General features: G+C 38.9%; 1 protein-coding gene across 2 annotated transcripts in view; it reads right to left on the bottom strand.

The window, feature by feature from the left end:
- arnt2 (aryl-hydrocarbon receptor nuclear translocator 2) overlaps positions 1–25,816 on the bottom strand; it is a 95,653-nt gene that overhangs the window by 32,819 nt on the left and 37,018 nt on the right. For both annotated transcript variants that reach the window (XM_042395326.1, XM_042395407.1), the window contains 7 exons: positions 25,234–25,336; positions 19,641–19,706; positions 18,851–18,936; positions 15,513–15,589; positions 12,532–12,666; positions 9,613–9,687; positions 2,402–2,553 (listed from right to left, as the gene is read on the bottom strand). In XM_042395326.1, coding sequence (XP_042251260.1) covers positions 2,402–2,553; positions 9,613–9,687; positions 12,532–12,666; positions 15,513–15,589; positions 18,851–18,936; positions 19,641–19,706; positions 25,234–25,336 — 694 coding nt within the window. The remainder of the gene's footprint in view (positions 1–2,401; positions 2,554–9,612; positions 9,688–12,531; positions 12,667–15,512; positions 15,590–18,850; positions 18,937–19,640; positions 19,707–25,233; positions 25,337–25,816) is intronic.

Genomic DNA, 25,816 nt, shown 5'->3' with positions numbered 1-25,816 from the left:
AAAGAAATGCTGTAAAAGAACTTGACTGGCCTATACAGAGCCCTGACCTCAGCCTCATCCAACACCTGAATCAGAACACCTACTGGAAGCCAGGCCTTATCACCTAACATCAGCAACTGCCTTCACTCATGCAGCCGGATTCATTCTATCTAGATGAATTACTGTTCTGTAAATATGTTTAAAAGGCATAATCTGTTATCCAAATGTAAACTGAAGGCATCCCCACTAACTAAAAGTCAAAGAATAAGATTAAAACATGCTATAAAAGGAGTTTCCAAGTATGTAAAATTAAGTTTCAAAATCATGGAAAAATAAGCAGTATTCTCTGCTTTGAAATGCTGGGGGTGCTTCTGCTGAAGGTGCTGAAAGCACGGCCCAGCTGAACAGCCTCTGAGTTAACAACGCTCATACCAAACTCCTGTATAGAAATACACAATTTAAAATAGGCCTTGTTTGTAGGTTTAGGCAAGCAACATGGATGATATTTTAAAAATAAATAATGTTAAGAGCCACTGTTCGTCGGTATGTTACATTTTCAGTTCGGTGCACTTAACGTTACTCACTCCTCTGCTGAAAAGTCCTTGGCGGCTTCATTGTGGCCGTCACCTTAGAAGCAAAAGCCTCTCATGCTGTGCTTTTTGGTGAAGTTCTGCCTGGTAAATGCTCTGCCTCTGGCTGGGGACCTCCCAGCTGAACAGCTGAAGCTGAGGGTGGCAGCCAGCGTTGGCTGCTGCTGGCAGCTCCATCAGTCAACAGATGCTTCAGCTTGGTTTAAAAGAACTCTTGAGCTCTAATGTTGACCGAAAATGGCCTCATTCACCATAACGCTGCATTATCCAAAGTGAATTCCAGTAGTCTCCGATAAAGGTTTGTAAAACTCCACAGTGTAAAAAATAGTATGTGTACTAGTGTTTATATAGTGTGTGTGTGTGTGTGTCAGGGCGGTGTCATGCTAGTCGCCCCTCTACATCATGGATCCACCATTTCAGGCCCACACAAATAATCCTGAACACAGAAATGGTGAAAAACAGCTTAACACTCTAACTCCACAATTCAGTACTACATAGTTCAGTCTTTTCACATGTTTTTAATAATTATTTTCTAACATGTATATTGTGTTTAGAAAGAAACGGACTTTAACATGTTTTTTGTTAAGCTGTTAAAAGGTTGTTGACCTCTGTAACTGTTGTAAACACAGCACTAAAATTGACAGATACACAAAATGCTGATTCATCATTCATCTGACTGATTTATTTGTAAGTCAAACTGTTGTCTTGGTTTAAAATTAATTGCCCATAAGTGAGTTTTGTTATTTTGTTATGTTACAAACATTGATCTATATGATGGACCATATAGACAGTGTGAGAATTGAGATTTGATTTTAAGATAGAGACTGACTGGTTCATCTATCATGCATAAAGCCTATGATTATTTATGTGTTGTAAATAAATATTGCTAATATTTGAATAAATAGTTAATATTCATTTACAAAAAAATATATATTGTTCATATATATATATATATATATATATATATATATATATATATATTTAATATTTAAGTAAATATTGTTTTTAAGTAAATATTTACCTAATTCATGTGCAATTGTTTCATTTCAGCTGTAGTGTAGAGAAATACACCCATGCGTCTATGACGACACTGTCAACACCACATATCCATGACATGCCTGTCCCCAGACAAAATTAGTAGTTTCAGGGGGCCTACAACCCCCCTAGAAAAACACTGTCAATCATCATTATTAAACATCAGAAGGATGATCAATGATTAGAGCTCATATTGAAACAAACTTAACAAAGTGCCTCACAATTCAGGATCAAATGAAAAGATCATTAACAAGGATAGTAAAATTCATAAATTGAATCATTTATATGTTGACACTGTTTGGATGTTTTCAGCAGTTTTTTTCGTCTGAATTCTGCGTTTGCAAACAAAATGAAAAAAGTAAATTAAAGTAATTTTCACCCGGACAAGTGACTTTTGTGCCTGGACGAGTGAAAGGTAAATTTACTTGTCTGAAGGACAGATGCCTCAAAAAGTTAATGTCAAGCCCTGGTGTGTGTGTGTGGTCCAGGTATTCCTCATGTTGTGGGGACGTAAATCTGTTTACACAGTCATGTTATGGGGGCTCACCTCCCTTATGGGGACAAAAAGTAAGTACCCTTAACATAAATCATTAACTTTAAGGTGAAGACTTGGTTTAAAGTTCAGGTAAGTTTAGGGTTATGTTAAAGTTAGGGTAAGGGTTAGGGTTAGACATGTGGTGGTTATGGTTAATGTTAGGATAAGTCTCCAAGAAACAAATATAAGGCAGTGTAATGTCCTCTGAAGTTATGGAAACACGACTGTGCGTGTGTGTGTGTGTGTGTGTTTGGGAACTTACTTGACGTTAGTGTTGGTGCAGATGATGTACTCTATCTCATCAGAGTAGGGGTTCTGGAAGGTGAAGCTGCTGGTTCGGATCAGCATCCACTCCCTGTTCTTCATACGGAAACGGTACATCACCGACAGAACCTGACCCTTCAACTTCACCACCTGCAGAAAGACGAAACCCACTGACTAATATTGTTGTTTTGAAGACCTCACAATAATCCACCTGGGTCTGAAGGTGAAAGGAGTACTGAAGAACTACAGAGGTAATAGCTTTAAATCATTTTCATCCCATTCTGATTTCCTTCAATTTTGTAGTTGTAATTTCCAGTTTGTTCAGTTGTTTTGCCAGGTGGTATGAAAGGGCAGTCTTCTCTGAGCAAAGAACAAAGTGAGAACTCACCAACCACTGAGCCATTTATTGCAATTCAGTTTTACAACTTGTTGACAAACCAGTTTCATCTGGGTAGAGTGTAAGGAGTGTAATTTGCGGCTTTTTGAGGAGTCATTTCGGTTACACTGGTTTCTCAGTTTTGAGTTGAGCTGTCTTATAGTGGTGGTTTCTGGTGGATTTTGTGTTCTCTGTGGCGGGCTGCTGGTACCACTAATATACACTGGATCTTACTCCTCTGAGCGAATCACAGTGCTTACTGTCAGTCTGAGTAATGAAAGCACTGCATTCAGCCCCAGTGTGAAACGGATCTAAAATGACTGTGAAATAAACTGCCAAGGAAGGCTGGGTCAGCTGATCACAGATATGAAGAACTTTTCAGTCCACATGGAGGGCAGAGAAGAGAACAGATGAAGAGGGGGGGAGAGGAAGAGGAAATAAAAATGTTCCACTAAAGTTCAGCTATGAACAATAAGGTTGGAATGATGCTGTTTTGACAATAAATAGGGCAGCTGCTGGGGTCTCTGACTACAAACAGATAATCAGGTCAAATTAACCAGATAATTACATTAAATAAACAAGATAACCATATTGAATTAACCAGATAACCAGACCAAATTAACAAGATAACCAGATCAAATTAACCAGATTAAACAAACTAGACAACCAGATCAAACTAACCACATAATCAGAACAAATTAACATTAAAGCTGCAAGCAGCATTGGTCTGGTCTCTTACAAGTGTGGTGTGCTTTTATTTTGAAAGTTTGATTGACATGTGTACTGTCAGGTGTGTAGAGACAATAACTAATTGCAGCTGGAGACAGAAAAATAGCCTGCTTCCACATAGTTTAAGATACAGACTTCATTTGAACTTTAAATGAGTCACGAGACTTTGACCTACAAATCTTGAAGTTACATGTTTTTTCTATCTTTTATTGTTTTTGAGATATTAGAGTGTGAGTTTTAAAGTCTTTTCTTGCTTCTCCTGTGATTTTATAATGAGTGTGTATTGCGAAATGTTTCACAGCACTGAGGGAGTGACATCACTAGGAGCAGTTGGAGAGGAAGATTTTAGAGTGTGCTTCTTGTGAAATCTCCTCATAAATCCCATGACTTTGGCCAAATCTTAAATTAAAAGTCATATTTTAATAGGAAATTTCATGGCGAATCCATTGATACAGGTTTAAAAGTGGTCAGACTTATAGTTTAGACGTCAGAAGCCTCTGTTTGACACAAAGTTCATGCTTCCCCATTGTTTCACATTGTAAGGGTGATGTGGCACTGCAACTTTGAGGGCTTATAAAATCCAAACCGTTCGAGTTATTAAAAAGCTTTTAACAACTTTTTTTTCAGCATAGTGTCATAAGTCACCTATATAAGTTTGAAGCCAATACCATTAACGCCCTCAGAGGAGATAGCATTTGTTCGGGGGCCAAAATTGGGGCAAAGTCTTATTTTTTAAAGGCTAATTGCAGACTTCCTGTTGGATTCAGGTCAGGGGTGTCAGTGTATGATTTGTAGGTCTTGATGATACGAATAATTGAGTTTTTGGTTTGATCTCTCCACGACATTCCTACGGGCCGTGGCGGCCATTTTAGTTACATAGGTGGCGCTAGAGAGCACATTTTGGCACTTTGGGGGTTTATTTTTACATTTTATCAAATTTTGCACCAGGCCTGTTGTGCGTGCCAAATTTGGTTTTTGAGCATGTTTAGGGGGTCAAATTTAGATCTGAAGTGGCGTAATAATAAAGAAAGAAAGAAAGAAAGAAACACATGAAAAACAACAGGGTCCTCGCCCTTAGGCCTTTTGGGCTCGGCCCCTAAAAATAACCAGATTAAATAGATAGGTAAAACTGTGTGTTCTATATGTGCTTCTTTGACAATTGTAAGGCATTCTAGTCAAACTGTGTCTAGTCAAACTAGGACTACACTGTCAGTCTTTAACAGGAGCACCCAGGGACATGAAGATAAAGAAACAAAACAGAAGAAGTACAGAAGTGTTTTAAGTCCTGTCCTTCACATATGGCTGTACAGTCAGTAAAAGTGTATGTGGCTCTGTGTTACTGAATGTTAATGTTGTATGTTAAATGGATTAGGCATGCAGGATTGAGACACAAATGTTCTTTAAAATACTTTTCTTTAAATACAAGTTGTGAGTCAAGAATTGCTGTTGACCCACTTATGATTAGAATCCACTCTACTGTTGATTGAAAAGGCTAAATATTTGCAGTCATATGCAAACGGCATAATCAGTGAACCCAGTCAGGTCAGTCATTCAGCCAGGCAGCTCTCCCGTCAGTCAAACCAAACTAAGACATGCTTGTCTACTAAGAGATAAGCCAAATGAGTAATATAAGTGTTGATGGATTATGTGTGCGTGTGCATGAGCTGGATGAGAGCCAGGGGTTTCCACGATGAGCAGCATGATATGTCAGAGAAGGAAAACATTCCTGATGTTGTTGAGAATGACGAGAAGTTTTATTAAAGCCCACAAGGTGAATACCTGACCTCTCTTTTCCTGGATGGATCTATCTCTATTGCACTCATCAATCACTACAAACTTTCCTAATATACGTTAGGAAATGATATACGATATCATGGTCAGAGTAGTCTTGTAATAGCCTACGTTTATTTGTAAACAGTGAAATGTTTCACACATTTCTATAGGTTGTTGGTAGCATTATCTGAAGTTTCTCACATATACCTTTCTCAGTGTTTCTGTGACTTCCAGTTCCTGAAGAGTGAAATGTTTCATCAAAGTTTTTTTCAATAGAGCCCCATGGTGTTTTGTATAAGGCAGCGTTCAGACTAACATTAGCTGTGTGAAAAAAGCACAGACTGTATATAAAGATGGATGTAGCGAGATGTGACATCACCCATTGGTTTGCATTGGAGCTGGTTTGTAGCCCAGAGTTGTAGCTCATGGTTGGCACCACTGAAAGAGGTTTTCCTCACTGTAATCATTCCTCCTGTTCATACTGGCTATCAAAAGATCCCCTTCAAATGTGCTTTCAATGGAAGTGATGGAGGCCAAAATCCTCAGTGTGTCCACACAGTCATTTAGTGCAAAAATGCATTTTCAAGTTGATGTGAAGCTTATATGAGGCTTCAGCAGTCTGAGTTAGTCATATCAAGTGGATATCTGACACATTTACAGTCTTTTTAAGCATCAAATTCCCTCTTTATGTTTCCTCAGACAGTCTTTCCCTGTTAAGCTGTGGTGGAAGTATAGTAACAAAAAGAGAGACTGGCACTAAAAAGACTGTAATGTTGAAAGATATCTACTTGATTTGACTCATTTGAAGCTTTACATTAGCTTCAGATACATTTTTGCACAGAAGGAGGACTGTGGATTTTGTCCCCCATCACTTACATTATAAGTGCATTATGTAGGGATCTTCTGATGGTCAGTATGAACAGGAGGAATGATTACAGCAAAAAAAAACAAAAAAACGAATCTGTTTCAGTGTTCATTTTACGGACTATTGTTTTAAGACAGGCTTGAAAAATTGTGAACTCGTCCTTTAAAGGTGCAGTGTGTAAAATTTAGTGGAAACAGACTTTCTGAATCGTATTTCTTGGTCTCACTGGTAACTTAAACAACATGCCCCCACCAGCGCAGCCTTGCATTGTTTTGACACAGGGCTGATTTCGGTTGGAATGCAGCCTAATGGATCTGTGGAGAGACAAGTGTCAGAGTGGATCTGTGCTCACCAATGCTCTCTTTTACTGTGAATATCCAAGAGCCCTTTTTAGAAGGTTGTGTTCCCATAGCTGCTGTTCTGTTTTAAGCACTGGGGAGGGACATGTTTTTTATTTTGACTTAGGGGAGGGACATAAAACTTTAAATGGTTGCATTTTGTACGTTTTTTCTATTCAAAATACATGTTTCTGAGGAAATAAACCATTCAAACCTGCCTATTAAGTTTGTTGGAATGTGAAGGGTTAAATGTCAGCCTATCAGAATTTTTCCCTTCCACAGTTGCTGGGAAGAAAATGCTTCTTTCAACTCTGTGATTGGTGGTCCAGCTATAATTTTACAGAGGGTCAAGTAATGAGTATGCACCATTAACACACTGGTACACCTGCGATGCACTGAGTAGGCAGAATCTGCACACCATTGGACAGTTATCATAGCTGGCAGATAGGCCTGATCCGCCACCAAATTTCAGCGTTGAGAGCAGCGTTTACGTCACCATGACTACATGGCCCATATAAATAAAAACGAGTCAAAGAAGACTGATAAGACAGAGAACTGATGAATGTCATTTAGGCTTAGAAAATCATATTGTGAACATTACTGTCCATGCTGGCAATTATTTATCAGCTAGGAAAGCTACCATGGCTTTTGCTATGTAGGCCGACATTGTTGTTTTGTCAGCTGACAATTACATGGTTGCTGCTGCTGGCTGACAGATTGCACTCCATTCAAACACATAGTTTACACAGTTTTCCTGGCCTTCACCGTTAGATGAAGCGGTGCACCGGCACACTGAAATGGAGCGGACACAATGACAAACTAGCAGGGGGAAAAAAAAACTATAAAAGCTAGGAGTAACCAAGGCTAGTGAGGATTATCCATGCCTTTTTCAAGCAAACTTTTAATGAAAAGTTGGAGTTAATCTGCAAAGGAAGACCTTCACCAGAGCTAATTTGATGCAGAAAACCAAGGCTTTCTTCAACTCCAGGATTTCGTTTTCAAGTAACTTTCCTTAATGTGACCATCAAAGGGTAAAAAGAGTTTAAAATCTAATCACGGCCTAATGTTGGCTGTGAGTGCACTGTGATGTGTGTGTGTGATGTGTAGGCTTATTAAATGTTGTTGGTTTTGTGTGGTAGGTGGCTGTCATGCACCCATATTCTGCTGAAGTTTTCAGAGCTGGAATTGTCATAGGTAACTTTTGCAGTACAAAAGGAGGGGACACAGTAAGTTGGGCTGGTAGTTTGCTTTTTTTTCCAGACGAGGGAAAGGGGGTCAGAGGGCCAAGGTTTAAGAGTCACGGTTCGCTATTAAATGTAATGGTTTTGAAAAGGTCAGCCTTTGCTTTTTATTTTCTACAATTCTACCTACCTTTGGTATGAATATAATAAAATATGGTTATTTATGGTGGAGGGAGGGTCATGCATTTTCCCCCAGTCACTCAAGGAAAAATTATTTGTAGCTCTGCGGAGGGTCAAGATAAAAAAAGAAAAACAAAGTCACATCCCAGCCACTCCCCTCTCTCTGCTAAATAACGAACAGTCCCTAAGCAGGCTCCGCGGTGCCCCCAAATGCAGGGCCATTTTGGAACAGTTTCTTTTTTGTTCATGAAATTCAGTAGGTTCAATGCTCTCGACATCTTCGACATAATGCATGTTTTTAAAAAAAAAACTCTGTGAAACTTTGTATCCATGTTCAACTTGGGTTTGGCATTTCGGCTCCATAGCGCCCCCTAATTACTTTTAGCATTTTTGAGGTGCTAGGGGTGCTCGAAAATTCAGTAAACTTTGCACATTCATCAGAAGTAGCGTAACTTGATATCTGATATGGGTCTTGGGTTTGGGTGTGGCAAAATAGCTCAAGGGTGCCCCCATACCTTTAAATTTGACATAGATGAAATTTGGTAACATCTCCAGACTTGGAACCATACCTTACGTCCAACAGGAAGTAAGCCATTTTGAGTCAACTTTGCTTTTTTTTTCACAAAGTGAAGCCATTTACAGGTCTTGTATTTTAACAAACTCCCCCTAGAGATTTAACCCGAGCAACTTCAAATTCAATAGGTTACATCTAAAGACCTTTGTGATGTTAAATTGCGAAGCTTTTTAGTTTTCCTTGAAACATGTTTGGGGCATTAAAGAGGAAGTTGTTGTAATTCAGCTTTACATTGTCCAATCTGCCCCAAATTTCACATGCTTGATGAGAGTACAGACCAGAACACATCTACATGTCAATATTTAGTCATAGTCATAGCGCCATCTACTGACAACAGGAAGTCAGCCTTATGTGACAATCATCATCCAATTTACATGAGACAGTTATCTCCTACATGCAATGTCCAATATTCATGAAAATGTATATCCATGTCAGTTGCCTTCTGGTAAATGTATTACACTGCATTAACATTTCACTTATTTTGTATTATCTGCAAGCTACAAGAAATGATGCCTAAATGACACATATTTCATCAAATACACAATTTCCAATATGTCATCTCCAGAGCCACGTACAACACACAAGAAATAATATTTTACCCATTCAAACAGTGTCTGATAATCCTGACAATTCAGAGCCATGTCAACAGACCTCTAATAATGACAGATACCATGGCTGCCACTCCCTCCAACGAGTGTAAGGTGCCTGCTTGTTCTTTTTCTGTCCTCTCTATGAAGGTGTTATTGGAGAAAAACAACTGAGCACCTGTGACAGTGGAATTTGTAGTTGTAGAAAACAGTCATCAGTAAATTTGAAGTCACAGAGAAAAATGCTTTCTGAGTTGCAAACTTGTAGAAATTTTTCTCTCCCACAAAAACAACAGTTACACCTTCTCAAATTCTTCATTGCAGATGCACAAATCCTTTTCTACAAATCACAGATAAAGAAACTCATATGCTCACATTTTTGCACATCCTCAAATCAATTCATGCAATGAGAGTTGCACACCTGTAGAATATTTTCTCATAAATACATTTTTACAAATACAAATTTACTGATATCCATGTGTGACTATTTTCTACAACTACAAATTCCACTGTTACAGGTGCTCAGTTGTTTTGCCCCAATAAAACCTTCATACTCTTCTCAATTTTTAGCCAAAAAAATCTCTGGCTTAGGCCCAGCAGTCCTACCTGTTGGAAACTTTCTCTCAGGTGACTCTGGTCCTCTGGATGGCAAAACTCCAGAATGTCTTTCCCCAGCAGGTCCTATAGGACAGGATAACAGTCAGTTACATACTGTACAGTGAGAGGTAGGACTGCAATATGCACAGATTTGTTTTCTTCTAATAAATAATCTGGTCATCAACAACAGATATCACATTTAATGCTGCACTAAAAGAAGGCTGGTATATCTACAGTTAACACAAAATGACTTCTGAATCAAGGATACATCTGGTGGCACAAACTAATATTGATAAAATATGATGTTGCATTGTTGCAATGACATTAGATCTGAATGTCATTTTGCGATAAATTAAGAGTTCCAAGTCAGTGTTTCTATAATTTCCTCTGATTTCAAAATAAAGTGAATCATTCATCATGATGTGAAATGAAGGATAGCGGAGCTGAACGCTCAGGGCAAACCTTTTCCTTAAAGACGACAGGTAATTGAAAATGTTATAAATGCAGGCGATAATATAAATTACATGTCAGATATTTAATTTGAAAAGTAAGACATATATGGAGCAGCAAAAGACAGAAAGAATTGAAATCACATATGTCTTCCAAACAGCATGTATGTGATATGAATTATAATGTAACACTATATAACCATCTGATTTAGTGTTTTCTTGTTGAGTAACAAACATTCAACAAATGCAGAACGTGACTGGCCACAAGAATATGTGACTCATGTGCATAGCTGACAGTGCAAAGTACTGCTAAGTCATGGAATGTCTGCAGAACATGAAGGGTTCCTCTGAGAACATAGTGTGACTGGATTATTGCAACAGAGCCCTTGCTATAGAATTTTATACTGGAATAGACATATCGTTTTGAAATTATATATTTTTAAACCTGTCTTTAAGTTCAATTTTACATAAACACTCATAAAATAAATTTGGCTTAAGCTATTGTAACCAAACTTGGATAATAGGTCCGAGCTGCAACGCAGTCCTGCAATATTCTGCCACTAGGGGGTGCCTTAAATGCGAAAAGTTTATATCTCATAATCGGCTGCATGGATTTGTATAAATTGGGTTTGCACGATCTAGGGTGATGACTCAGTCGATGCATAAAATTTGGTAATGATCAATTAAAGTGGGCGTGGCTTATTACAACTAATCTAAATTTCTAGACATTTCACAAACTTCAAAAAAATCAAAATAAATCACCCATAAGTCCTATAGAGCTGAATTTTTTTTAGCACATCCACTAAATTGTGACAAAAGTTTGCCTTACTGTTTGCCTTTGGCAACCCATGGTCAATTCAGAAGTCTGTCACTCTATATTTTTCAAAATATGCAAAAATCAGTTAACATCTATATCTCCACAAGTCTTCATTTATACGCTACCAAACTTGACACAGACATTCTCTAGATGGTAGATATCAAGTGTTCAGATCAGTCAAACAGTGAGTCCGCAGTGATATTCTATATCTTCATATAATTTGTACTGTATGCAACAGCAAAAACATTTTCTATTTCATCATATTTTAAAAAACAAATTCCACTAAAATATTTGACTATACACCCGAAACCAGCCGAATGATGTGTGATTTTTTTCAGAATTTTCTCACTAACATTTTGACTGTTATTAGTGTTTTAAGTTAAACAGACAAAAATACTTAATAGAGTTTTGCATGTGATGTCATTGCCTCAAGTTGTGAGAAGGGCTATGTTAAGTCATGCTTCCAGTGGCGCAGTCAGTAAGTCACCGTTTCTGGGGATACAAAGGTCCAAGGTTCGAATCCCCAGATGTCCAATTCAAACTTGCTGACCATGTGGCAGTTTATGCATGTGGCAGGTTTTCAAATTCATCTGAAGGTCATATTAAGTTGAAGACCGCCCTTTATGCTTGGAACCCATTCATTGCCGCTTGCAGCTATATTAATCATTTAGGTTTATATCAAACATCAACAAACCATCTTTCCTTATGCATAAGGAGTAATTTATATTGAGCATCATAAATATATCATGTAACCATGATATATTTTCATTTCGAAAAATAAAAAAATAAATGAATCATACAAAATATAGATTTCACCTCTTAAGTCCACATATGTTCATGCAAAATGTCCCAATTAAAAATCTTTCTAATGAGTCACTGTCAACAAAACAAAGAAAGATCATCTTACATTTATGTTTGACATCCCATAATCACCACTCTTGGCCAAAACCAGTTTAAATTGATGAACATCTAAAATTACACAAATAGTTCTGTAATAAACTGAATTACCATTTTCATGTTCAACTTGTTATGGTACTAAATCATGTCCAGGTACTTTCAGTGGAAGTCTGTGCTTCCTGTAGATGTTTTTCACATTAAAAGCTTACCAGGGAGGGAAGCCATTGTGCCCTTTGAGTAACTGGAAAAATTTTAATGTAAAAAATTGTTCAGTGAGTGTTGACTCTCATTGATGTTACCTAACGGTGGTCAAAAAAATGTAGAAATGAATGGAGTTAACTAGTGAATGAAAAGTGTATTTGTGTTGGAAGAGAAAGTGCGAGCAGCAGAGTGGTGAGTATGACATGACTCTGATATTGCACTGATGGAAATGTACATTAGACTGAATTTATCAAGAGAAAATGGGGGTATCTCACCAAAGTAATAAAAAAAACAGGAAACTAGGAACTAAAGCCTGTCTGTGATATAAACCTATTGCAAATACAGGAAGTTACAGTAAATGTCTGGTACCACGTTAAACAAGAAATAAGGAAAAAGAACTTAATTAAAAGCTCATGAACGGTTGATGGTGTCATATGAATATGTTGCAAGGACAGGGCAAATTACCTTTGTATAAAACTTACAAACAATTGATAACACTCCTATCCCCATGATGAATTTTCATGACATTCATAGTACAAAGTCTCTATAATCCTCTTAGCTAACCTGGGGCTGATAACCAATGACGTTGATGCAGCGCGGGTCGACAAAAGTGATGATGCCGTCAGAGTTGTGACGTGACAGGAACTCTGTCGGCACTGACAGGCCGTTCATATCCATAGAGACTGGAGAGCTGGTCACCTGAAGGGGGTAGGGGGGGGCACAGGCAGATTGATGACATATCATTGAGGCATTTGGAAGCAGATGTTTAAGAAGAGGAATGGAGAGTTGGAGCATAGATACAACAACATCAGTTTTTCACACAAAAGGCTACTGTTAACTCTGTAAACCACTGGCATAACAATAAAGAACACTGGAATGATTCCCTCCATTTGGCCTGTGCCTGTCAGTACAGGCAAAGTGCCAACTCACTGAAGCTGGAAGTTGTAAAAGAGTTTCAGTGGACTGGCAGACAATGAGATTAGCAACAAAACATTTATAATTAATTGTTGAAAACACAGCATCCATAATTATTTTTTGCTGCTGTGGCTCAGTTCATAAAGTGTTTAATCATAAAGTACGGGGGAGGGAAACCGTAAATGAACAAACACAAAAATCCATTGATAAAATAAATAAATTAATATACAACTGCATGCAGAAATTGACTGCAAAAGTGACAAGTTTTCATCCATAGAAACACCTCAAACCACTCCTGCGGCAAATCCACTTCTCCACTGTTTGTGTGCTTAGACATTCTCTTCAAAACACAGACATATTCAAAGGGTGTCAAGCTCAGAGGCTCTGATTGAAGCAGCATATTTAGCCAGATGTTGTTGAAATGATGAGTATATGGAACATACTGAGCCTACAGAGGGACAGTACAGAAGTGAATTTTACATAATGTTTTACTTCTATTTTGTTTTTTTTATATTGTGTGTTTTCAGATCTGGAACCACCAGCAGTGATCGTAGTACAAATACAACATAACCAAGAAGAAAATAACTCTAGAAAACATGAGTATGGTTTGCCTCCAGGTCACCACAGAGCCTCCAACAAGGTTGTCGGCTGGTTAGCGGTCTGCTTTTGATATGCGTTGTTTAAAACTGAGTCGGATTCTTCCAGCAGAACTCTCTCTGTGTGCCTGAGTTAGTGTTAGTACATTGTGTTCTGTGCACACATTTTGTACCATTCTTCAGCTAATATTTCAATATTTAGCTCTGACTCCCATTTGTTTTTTTATGTATAGCATTGAGCTTCCTTTGCTTTCCCTTAAGAATGGCAAAATGCTGAAATGACCCAAGGTCTACCCTGGTTATACACATCCACAATTATCTTAATTACACCATTTCTACTGTATATGGAGGTCAGTCCTCACATCTTTCATAAAATAGTTCCGTAATTGTTAACACCTAAAGAAATATTTGATTTGTTATTGATTTTCTCCAGAAACCTGCTTTCTTAGATTTCATGTGAACGAGAAACCTGCTTTCTGATACTATGGGATCAGAGAAACCTGGTTTCCACAGGTAGATTTTACTCCCTGGAGAGCACCGATTTCTCTGCCACGTATATGCATAACCAGGTTTCTAATGAGCTTTTTACAAGTAATCATGTGCACTATAACAGACTGCAGACAGAGGAAAAAAGCGGCTCTGAGCAGGTGGATGAAAGGAGAGATCATTACACAGCGCGAAGCATCCTCGTGTCTAAAATAACAGCATCCAAAGTCTGGCTGAAACTAAAACAAAGTAGCCTGTAGATGTCTCAATAAGTCAGTTTCCACCACTGAACATTTGACTGTTTGTTAAATTCAGACACATTCACGCTGTGAGGAAGAGCGATGCTCTGTCTTGTCTGTCTGTCTCTCACTGCGCTGTCCAGCTGCTCTGACACATGATGCGCTGGATTTATAACACTAGACAAAACCAGAGCATCACTGCGAAACGGAATGCGGCACAATAATCGTTTTATCTCGGTCTTCTTGTTTTCATAATCGTTGGAAGCCAAAATCGTAATTGAAAATAAAATTCGATTAATTTGAGCAGCCCTACTATGAAAACCACTAGAATCCACTGTAGCTGACAGTAGACTACAGAGACCGCAGGCCAAACTGTCAACAGCAGTTCAAGCTGATAGATTTAAATAATCTATTCCCCTACCCAGTTATGTCAAGATTAAGAAGATTAAGCCTCAAGTGCCCACTATAAAAGCATTTCCCGGAGAAAATGTCTGTCATGCTGATTAACTTGATTTTTGACATTTGAAAATATATAACTTTCATCAATGTCTTTATTTCTACAACGTGTTGTTACAAACAGGCTGTTAAGGTGATATCAGTGGCTGTTTGGATACTGCTTGTTGGTTGAAAGTGTTTTTGGTGACCTCATTTATCTCACTCAATCAAATAACTTTTCGCCCCTGCAACAGCAACAATTTGAATTCCCCATCAACAGTTGAATTGTTTCACAAAGTAAATACTCTGTTCCTTTTTGTAGAATTTGGATGCAATTCCATCACATCTGATGAAAGATAAAGCAAATTCAAAAAGATGACGGTTTTAAAAAACGACAGTGGCATTTGAGAGGCATTTTCCACAGCTGTTGTTTGTATTTACAGTTGCGTGACTGATGTCTGACTTAGATGTAATGAATGAGTAAGAGGGAGAAATGTAGTGAACAATGTGACCAATGTGCACGGTAAAGAATAGCCGATAATTTCATGGTGTTAACATGGTGGATCGTCTTCTATGGAGAGAAGTTTTTACTGGTTATTTACTTCTGCTTTGGAACATAACCAACGCAATTTTTGAAACTAGTTGGGAAGCCAACAACATAACTTAGTTTTCAAACATTAATACACAACAAGAGATGTCCACCCCTCATCCTTATAAAAATACTAGTTCCTGAACCATTAGAGAATAATACAGTTGCAGTGCCATGGTCGGTACAATAAACCCTGTTCATGAAAATGTTCCTGAACATTTCAGGGATAGTATGCATGTGTGAAAGGGGCTAAAGTGCTTGAAATGACTGTGCCACTACACACACCTGCAGTCTTCCGATGGCCACTAGGCAGTATTTCCCAGTCTGAGCTGCCTCTGTGTCTTCTTCTGGTATTGTCATACCTGAGGAGAGAGAGAGAGAAACAGTGAGGGTGTTGAGTCTCATTTAATAGCCATTTCTGGTAAAGTGTAAACACTTATTTTTCCATTTGCTACTTGAACTTTGCGACAGCAAGAAGTAATGTACTGCCAGACACAGCCACTGTTTTTCTGCAATGATTTATTAGTCATATTTACATCATTAAGCCTCCGCAATACAAGATTGATTTCAGCCACAATGCCAGACCCTACTGACATATTTCATTCAAACTGTCTCTTCTCTGTGTGATACTGATCATTAAGAAGAAGAGAAGGGGGGAAATAAAATAGAATGATAAATCAGTTCCATTTTAATGGCACTTCTCCCATTGTGACTACTCAATTGTTTGCTTTGAAGTCAAATATAGTCTTGCTAAATCACATAGTGTATATCAGCAAGTTTAATCACAGTGGCATTGTACACTGTGATGGCTGACTTTCTCTTTATCTAAAACTACATGGTCGTGTTGTGGCATTTTCACAACTTAATCTGGGTGGGCGTAGATACTGACTGCCTTAGCTGTACATTAAATTGCATTTCTGACATATGTATATTTAAATGTGATCGATTTCAAAAGTCCAGAAGGACCTTTGAAAGCAGATTGACAGGATGTCTAAAATCAGATTCACATCAAATTTCTAAAGATGTTCCTCTGTCAAACCTCAAATGTCTCTTTACAATTTTCTTTGCAACATGACACATGATATCCACACAGCTAAATGGCCATGAATGCTCACAACATACATCAACCTTCTCTGTTGTTGTTGTTGTCTGATCCAATAGATCAGGGAAGTGTACTATGAAGCGAGTTCAACATTCCCAGGCTTTGTGTGAGCTGGTTTGACAAACCCTAAACTCGCAGAGATAAGTGGTATCATGACATCGGTTATCAACTTTCCTGGGAACTGTTTGATATGAATCACAGAGCAAATCTTATTTGGCTGAAGTTTCTTACCAGTAATAGTACAAGTGGTAATGGTAATTTAGCATCAAGTTGAAAGAGATGGGCCTCCATCAGCTCTACAGTGATTTGGTCCTCAGTTGTGGCTACATTCGTCTCTTCTAACACCATTGAGTAAGCAGATGATCAGAGCAGCGGCTGCACGGGTGCACAATGTGCAACATACAATACGTGTTTGCATGGGTGCCTGGTTATGTTTTAAAATGGGGGGAGCAAACATTGATAGATATGAGTCACGTGGTCAATGCGTGAGAGTTGGCATCCTTGTCGATAGCCATGTTACACTTAAAAGAGCTGACTCTGATTCGGTTCCTTCAAGAACATTCCATCTTCACAGTCAGATCCCGTCCGATGAGCGAGCTAACGTTAGGTGGGCGGGCTGGCAAAGTTAGCTAACGTTGGCTTGCGAATTGGTTCGGCATTTCGGCGACAGTGCAATCCTACTTTTAGCTAATCAAACATGTGTCTGGAGTCAGTGGGCCAAGCAGGTTCATTCAACATATGCTAGCCTATCTATTCCTATGTTCTATTTTCAGTCAGTGATCATAGTTAAGCTAAATGGCATGTTTCTCACCTTTGTAAACAGTCAGACTCCTGTGTGGATTGACAGCATGCTGTGGCAAGTTCAACTGAACTAACTCATAACTGGGTGGTCCAAAAATGTGTGTGTGTGTGTTTTTTTTTATTAATTTTTCTTGTCAGTTGCTGAAAACTGTAAAATGATCACTGATATAGGCTGCTTAATTATAATCACCTGATTGTGGGGCCTGTATGATGATACGTTATTTTTAAAAAGACAAAAAGTGGGGTGGAAAAACCATAACTTTGCTTCTCCTAACTGAATAATGTGGATGTATTTGCTCCACTTGCTCCATTGCTCAGGCGCCTATGTCTGCAGCAGTGTTATCCATCTGCAGTTTATGAGTGTGTGTTCGTGTGTCTCGCCTGAGGACTGTTTGCCAGCAGCATTGTGTCCAGAACATTCCGAAAGACTATTTTTAGTGCAAGGAAGTGAAGCATGTGTCAATGATTTCAACACACATATAATGTGTGTATGTGTGTTTGCCTAGAGATATTCCAGCATAACGTCAAAGTCATAAGGCGGATTTGGTACTTGATGCTGTTCGGTTCCATCACCCCAGTTTACCACATCAGCCATCTAGACACGTGGTTTGAGACTGAGGGGGTGCATACCGATCCCTGACTCTCTAAACACTGCAGAGTGTGTGTGTGTGTGTGTGTGTGTGTGTTAAGGTTAGAGAGTGCATCTGAGGCCTCGTCTGTTTTCTATCTGATGTGCCTCACGTCACTGACATACTGGGGTTATACTAGTATCAGTCAGTGATCACAGTTAAGCTGTAAAACAGTCAGACTTCTATTAGCAGGTAGTCTACTGATATGAGAGAGTTACACCTATAATCTAAACACCTTTAAGACTAAATACAGAGAAACTGAAGAACAGATTTTGGAGAAATCGTGCAGCAAGGTTTCAGTTGAAAGATGGAACAAGTACAGTAGGACAAATCCTCCCCCCTTGTTCATCCTGTACACCCATGACTGCACCTCCCGACATGGAGAGATCACAGTGTAACACTATCAGTATTGCTTCCCACTCTCTGTTCCATGCTGGAAGAAAATCCACTCCAGTTTCACTCTGTTGTAAATGTGGTGCATGCTCCCCAGCAGTTCCATTTCACAACATTAAGTGATATTCAGAGACAGCATGAATGCAAAAAAGCTCAAGATGAAAATGTTTCAACTCATGCCTATGCTGAGTCGTGTGACTTCCTGAGACAGAAGCAGAGAGGAGAGAATCTGGACTTAGGTAAGAGGAACACCCAGAGTTCCTGGTAAGTTCCTGGTAGGGGAGACACACTCCACACACAGGCTTGTTGTTAAAGCAAACATCTGTGCTGTTGGATAGGGAATTCATCTGCCAAAAGACAGACTGTAAAAATACTCTGGTGGTCAAATTCATACAAAGGCAGAGAGATTAAATCTTTGCTTTACACTGTGTCAGAACACAGACTCATGGGATGAAGCGCTGTCTTTAAAAAAAAACTGCTCTGACACACTCTGGGTGTGATACCAGAACCATGCAGACTATTGTGGATCTGTGGTTAAACCCTGATCCAGAGCTGTGTAGAGCACACAGCTGCTCTAAGTTAGACCAGACCATACTTACTGTGGGTAGAGACTCATGCAGGGAGGTGAAGTTTGGGTTCAGCAGGAGTAGAGACTAGGGCATAGAGTTGAGGATATGTATAAGTGCATGTTTGTTTACCTGCAGGGGGCCATGCTTTGATGTAGCCAGTGCAGTGCACAACAGAGTACTGAGCCTCTCCTTCTTTTGACGGTCCAAGGCCATTCCTGTCCGTTGCGCACATGTGCACACACACACAAACACAAAAACACACAGACATAGAATCTGTAACATTGTTGGCTTCATTTATATCTGTTCAAGTGCTGGATTTTGGGCTGAGAAGCACTTAAACATCCATGTTCCAGAATGGCTCTACTCAAACACGTCATTAAGGAAAGAGCTGTAATGTTTGCATGATATTTGACATCTGGTGCAGGAGAGGGAGATTTGGCACTGCGAGCTGTAAAATAATGACATTAAGTGATTTTAAAACTTATTTTTTAAGTTGTATGTCATCATCTTTGTACAGCTTAATCACTGCTAATTGTGAGTGGAAAGTATCTCCTGTGGCTTCCTTAATACATGTTCTTATCAATTTAATCATTTATTTAAATTGAATATTTTTATACATTCCGTCATTGCCCAAGCAGAGTTAAAGATGTTGTAACTCTGATTTAACTTCTGTTTCTTACTGTGAGACAACCTCAGAATGAGTGACCGTGTTAGCGTGGTTAGCTAACAAAGGCTTGACTCATCATTCATTTTATCTAAAAAAAAGATTCAGATATTTTTCTGTACACCCCAGCAAGGCAGTTTTATACATTGCATAGGTTGGTATTACATTGTTAAAGGTCAGAAATTCACTTTTTACTTGGATAATGATGGACATGCACATGGATCACAAACATGTTTAGAGGAAACGTTTCTGTACCTGTATCTCTTCCTCATGTTAGACAGACGGTTTAAGGAGATGTGATCCAGAGGAGCACTGCCACACCTGTACACACACACACACACACACACACACACACACACACACACACACACACACACAACAGAAGACATCTGTTACACTGCAGCACTAAATGATGTCAGCAGGCATCCATGTATCATACTAGCAGGCAGCACACATACTGTACAAATGCATGACAAACACAATAAGAAGTATGGTACTTATTAACACATATGTCACATGAGCTCCTCTTTATTTTTAATGCTTTCAATGTTTCCTAAGGTTTATTATGACCACGGTTCGTATAAACCATGTTGTATTGTGTAACTAAGCCAATGGTACTCCTTCAAAAACTTTGGTGAGGTTCTATTTGTGCTGGAGGGAAAGCAATACTGTCACAAACACTGTCCCCAAGGACAACTTCTGAGCACATGCCACTTCCAGCTGCCTTTGCTCTCTGTTAGAAGATAGATGAAGTTTAATGATCTTTTACTGAGGGTCTAATTTTACAGTTGTGGGGAAAATTAAATCAAATCAAATACATTACATAATCTAAAGAGATATGCAAAAAAAATAAGAGATGACTTGTGAGATCCGTTTTGAATTGAAATGTTATAATAAAAACCATGTTCATCTAAAACCACTGGCTGACAGCAGTGTTGTGTTGGAGCTGTGCTGGGTTGGCATTTAAAATCTTACTGTTTGGAGTAAATAATAAAGGGTAAATGGACTGCATTTATATAGAGCCTTTCTAGTCTCCTAACCACTCAAAGCGCTTTACACTACATGCCAACATTCACCCATTCACACACACATTCATACGATGATGGCAGAGGTGCATTTCCCAGAATTACTACTCTTCAACAGAAATCTGTTGAATCTGAACTTCAGCTTCAGTGTCCTCAATCAAATATTTTGCTTCTCAAATGTGAGCATTTGCTACTTTTATCTCTTTTATATCATTGTAAATTGAATATCTTTGGGTTTGGGTTGGACATAATATAAGAACATCACCTTGGGCTCTGAAAATCTGTGATGGGCAATTTCCACAATTTATCTGGTATTTTATAGACTAGAATCAATTATTCAAATAAAGAATAACCAGATGTCTTTCACCTCTCCACACTGTTCTACTTTACTATGACTTCAACGCGCCATTTATTTGTAAAACCAAATACTGTGATTTAAAAATACACATTAACAGTGAATTCTACCCTCTGTTTAAAAACTGGATCAGCACAGTGAGGCTGGCTGAAATTCTGCCCCTCAGCTTTCCTGCCTGCACTCAGTGAGTGACCACGCACTGCATGGCAGCAGGTCCTTCTCATGTCTTGGCCAAAAAGAGGCCTGATTACACGTCATCCCTGCTAAATGTATAGAATGAACCCCAGGTCAAACAGGTGACAGACCAAAGTTTGAAGAGAGGAGGCAGGCTCTAGCTTCAGTTGAGTTTCCTGGTGGCCAGTCTTGTCGGTCCAAGTCTTGGACTCAAGTACTACAACACTGCCGAGTCCAACTCAAGCTTTGATTTTCAGGACTTGTGACTTGACTTGACTTGGAGACTTGGACTCGGACTTCTTAACTGATATAGAGGTAATATATATATGATTTTTTGCTGGTCAAATTTTCCACACATAGCCACACTATGGTTCACATCGCGCACACAGCAGCAACTTGACCCTGATGACTCCGGAACTCGACTTGGACTCTTCTTTGGTGACTCAGACTTGGACTCGAATACTGGAGACTTGAAACTTGACTTGGACTCCAGATTTAGTGACTCAACTACAACACTGGCCAGCGGTATAGTCAGAAGGTGTTTTTCAGTGGAAAGGCCAGTCTTACATAACCCTGTCTGGATCTCATAATGGCTTCCCTGAAATACTGGTCTGCAGATCACGCTGTGCTCTTCTCAGCCATGTTTATGTATGTGTCACAGAAGTGGTTGCGTTTCACTCTTCGCAGTCCCTTTCAGACAGTCCCGCCAGCATGTTGTTTGAATTATGCACAACTTGGAATAGCAACAGAACAGAAGAACATGCCGGTCCAACAGATTCCTAACAATGTAACACACTGTGGCTCTCGTGCAACTCACAGGCCTTTGTGAGAGATCCAGACAAAACAAAGCAATAGCAGCCCCTGATGGTTTTAAACTCTCTGGCTCTAACCAAACCACAGCATGTCAGAGAAAACTTGGAAAAGGTGTGTTATTTTGCTAAACTAAATGCAAGCTCTTCCAAGCTTGAGGCAGTCAAAGCTGCTTTGATGCAGTTTGTAGCCAGTGGGTAATTAGGGCTATGGGTCAAACTGTGTGACATCCTGACATGGAACAGAAAGAGACTAATTTAGCTAGAAACAGGGTATAGTAGGGGCCAGCAGCTATGGAGTGGAAATGGAGTATTGTCCAACAGACAGCAATAATTATTAGAATATAGAATGCAAGCCTGTCACTTTTAATTATCTATGAAGTATGGGGGTATCAGTCATCTGACCAACAACCCCTGGAGAGTAAAAATATTAATGCCATTACATCAGGATAAAAAAGGCACATGGCTCCAGATTCATGTGGTGTGAAATAGGTTATGGGTCCATGAACATCTCAATGTAAAAAGCAGGTATGAGTCATATGTTGTACTATTGCTGTGTGGTATTAAGGTGCCTGGTGTGTGCAGAATGTCACAGCTGTTTAGATTCAAGGCTAGTGTTTCCGTACAACAATTCTGCTGTCGAGCACATTTGCACTAAATCGATTCCAGTACATGTCATACATATGACAAAATACAGATAACTTAAAAAACTGCACTGAGACAAATTAAAGGAAAGAAGTGCAGCCATCTGTGCTGGTTGACCAATCATTACATGTGATCATGTTATCATGGACAGCAAAAATATGAATCTCAATCTAACAACTCATGCTGTGCAACAAAGCTTTGTTCAAACTGACAATTTTATTTAGTGTGGATCCCAAAGCTTCCAAATATGTCAGGTTGAAATGAAAAATACATGTTCTGAATTTGTCACACCACAGAAAAATGTGTTATTAATCACCTAGTCGAATTTGAATGATTAAAAAAAATCACCAAGTATATCAAGTTAGGTTTCAAAATCATGGAAAAATAAGCAGTATTCTCTGCTCTGAAATGCTGGGGGCGTGTCTGCTGAAGGCGCTGAAAACATGGCCCAACTGAACTTGAAATTTAAAATAGGCCTTGTTTGTAGATTAAAGGCAAGCAACATGGATGATATTTTAAAAATAAAGTAACATTAGGAGCCACTGTTTAATTCGGTACATATTTGTATGTAAATGTGGACTTCTTTCAGTAAAAATGTAACTTAAAGGACTACTTAACAAGCGAACTATCGCCAATCATCAGTACGTTAAATTGTCCTTTTTCCCCCAATGGAGTGTGGTGCACTTAACGTTACTGACTTCTCTGTTCAAACGTCCTCGGTGGCTTCATTGTGACCATCATAGTGACATAGTCCCCTGGGAAAGTCTCTTTGATGGAAATGCACTGTATAAATATACAATTCCATGGCAATGGGCAAACACCATTTGCCGAGGAAGATCATGAATATTTCGTTCTGTTGAAACATTATACAGCTCCAAAGAAGAGCTGCAACATGATATTATCAGTCAGATTTGAACTACTTTAAAGCTATTTCAGAGGAAACTAAAAGCTGGAAAGCTGCATGCTAAGGCAGTGGTCCCTCACCTGGGGGTTGGACATCCACAGGATAGGAATGGTAGCAAGTACACATTGTTTGACTATAAACTGTCTCAAGCCAAAAAGGTTTGGAAAAAGTTTAAATGTGTGTAAAATGTGTCACTGTTCTAAATCAAATTCTAGTATCAGTGTGATTAGTGTCAGGAAAGTGTTGCCACATAGGAAATCAAAGAGTCAAATCAAACCTCGGTCCTAAACCAGCAGTGAGAGAGTGGTCAGTCCACAGACAGCTAGACTCACTATTGACAGCTCAGCTGGACTTTCAGTTGTATTGTGTTAATATAATCATATAGCTATTTTCCACTGAAGGACAGTAATGAAACATAACATTCTAGCAATTGTGGCTGGTCCTGCTTTTGTTCCCACTGTTTTTCCACTTTGGGGATACCCAATTCAAGTTCCAGGTACTTTCAGGGGTTGGCAGGAGTAGTGCTGTTGGTCAAACAATATCTGCTTCCCAGTAGAAATGGGGATACAACACAGCCAAACACTGCAGAAACAAATTAAAGATGAAACAATGTGCGCAGTGGTATAAACAGTAAAACTATACAGTAGTTCCACATGGCAGATGTGGATTTGTGCCACCAACCAGCTTGTGAAAGATTCATCCTTGGCATTATATATTTGTATCTCTCATTCATGTTATTATTTTCACATACCTATAAAACATGATGTGTATCTGAAACTTCCCAGGTTGTGAAATACAGTGGAAACAAAGAGGAACCTCGTACCAAAGCCTTCAAGTTCAGATTACAGGTTAGTAAGGTCCTGAAGTGGAAAAGAGCTTATGTGTCATCATTTTACATGTGTGAGGGGTTTTGTCTGATGTAATGCATAACAGTGGGTAAAGCTCAATGCACTGAATATTAAAATTATTGTTCTGGGTTTTATTATCATTCATATATGGATATCAGAAAAATATTCTTATTAATATTGTGATTTTGGATTCAAAAATATTGCTCAGCCCTACTTTACTAACTCTACTAATATCTTCCATCTAGTTTCCTCCTCTGTTTTTCTCACGCTGATAGTTCTACACAAACCTGCATGTTATGATTATTTGTGGGAATAATAGCACGATCCATCACATATGAAACACTATTATAAGAGTGTCTGCAGGGCTGATTAGAAACTGCTCAGCAGGACTTTTGAGCAGCAGCAGAAAGTGCCATTCATGTCTTTGTAAATGTCTAATGGCTGTCACTCTGTGAGACGCATACTGCTGACTGCCTGTCCCATTACATGAATCCCTGCTGTGCAACTTCACAGCTGGCTTGCATGTCAATGGATTCCTACGTACTGCTACGGAGCAAAGATGACTTCATATCAGTGGCTCTGTTTCATTTCAGTAAGGCACATCTAATTTGATGTTCCTGAATCAATATCTAAATCTATTACTGACACAAAGATTCATAATCAACACTGCTGAAATATCACATCTCTACTGTGTACTCAAAAGCTCTGCAGGCTCTACCAAGATACAAGAACAATAAAGGAATTTCAGTGCTTACAAAGACAAATCAATCCAATGTGACATGTGAATGAAAAGGAAAAATGCAAAGGAAAACTAGTCTATAACTATCGGACATATTTGTGTGTCTGGACTAATTCCTGACCTAAAAATTGCAGGATTTCTTATGCAAAAAAACAAAAAAAAGTTTAAGGCTAAAATGTTGTAAAATTTTGAATTTTAGAAAGTGCTGTGAGCTTACATAATATAAGACAGTGTGACACTTGTTCATAACTGGAAATGGCCTAGTAGTGGATGGACTGCTCAACGAATGAAAACCAAATCAATGATAAAACACACACACACACACAAACAGTCAGATAAAAACACACACCTCATGCGGCAGATGAAAGAGCGTCGGGAGCCCATGCACATTCTCATGGAGGACTGCTGACCCTCCTTCTTCACTGTTCCTGTCTTCAGGTCCAGAATCCGTCCTGTTAACACACAAACAGCACAGCCAAGTTTTAAATGTCACACTTGGAGATCTCCATCACACATATGTTATTTCATTGTCATCAACTTTATTTATGGTTTGAATTTCCAAAACATTCTTCTCCGTGCCCATGCCTCTTCTGATATAATTAAAATATCCAATTCAATTCAATTCAGGGTAAGGTATACCAGTATTATCCTACAGCACTTTATTAAACTGCATCATATCTATCATGTCAGGAGGCCTGTTCTGTTGAGCTTACAATAAAAGGCTCATCTTGGCCCCATTTATCAGACTGTGACTAACATCTGAGTGCCATTTGCATGATCTAAAAGCAAATTCATTTCCACAACAAATTCTATTTACTGGCATTGCGATTAAGATGAAAAGAGAGAAATTCCTTTGAAATCCCAAAGAGACAGCTGGAGCTGCCAGAGCAAAGCTGGTCCAAGGCCCTCAACAACACACGCAGTTCACACTG

Source organism: Thunnus maccoyii, chromosome 1 (assembly GCF_910596095.1).
Source record: "Thunnus maccoyii chromosome 1, fThuMac1.1, whole genome shotgun sequence".
In the NCBI taxonomy this organism is placed as follows: Eukaryota; Metazoa; Chordata; class Actinopteri; order Scombriformes; family Scombridae; genus Thunnus; species Thunnus maccoyii.
This window is presented reverse-complemented; position numbering and strand designations above follow the sequence as displayed.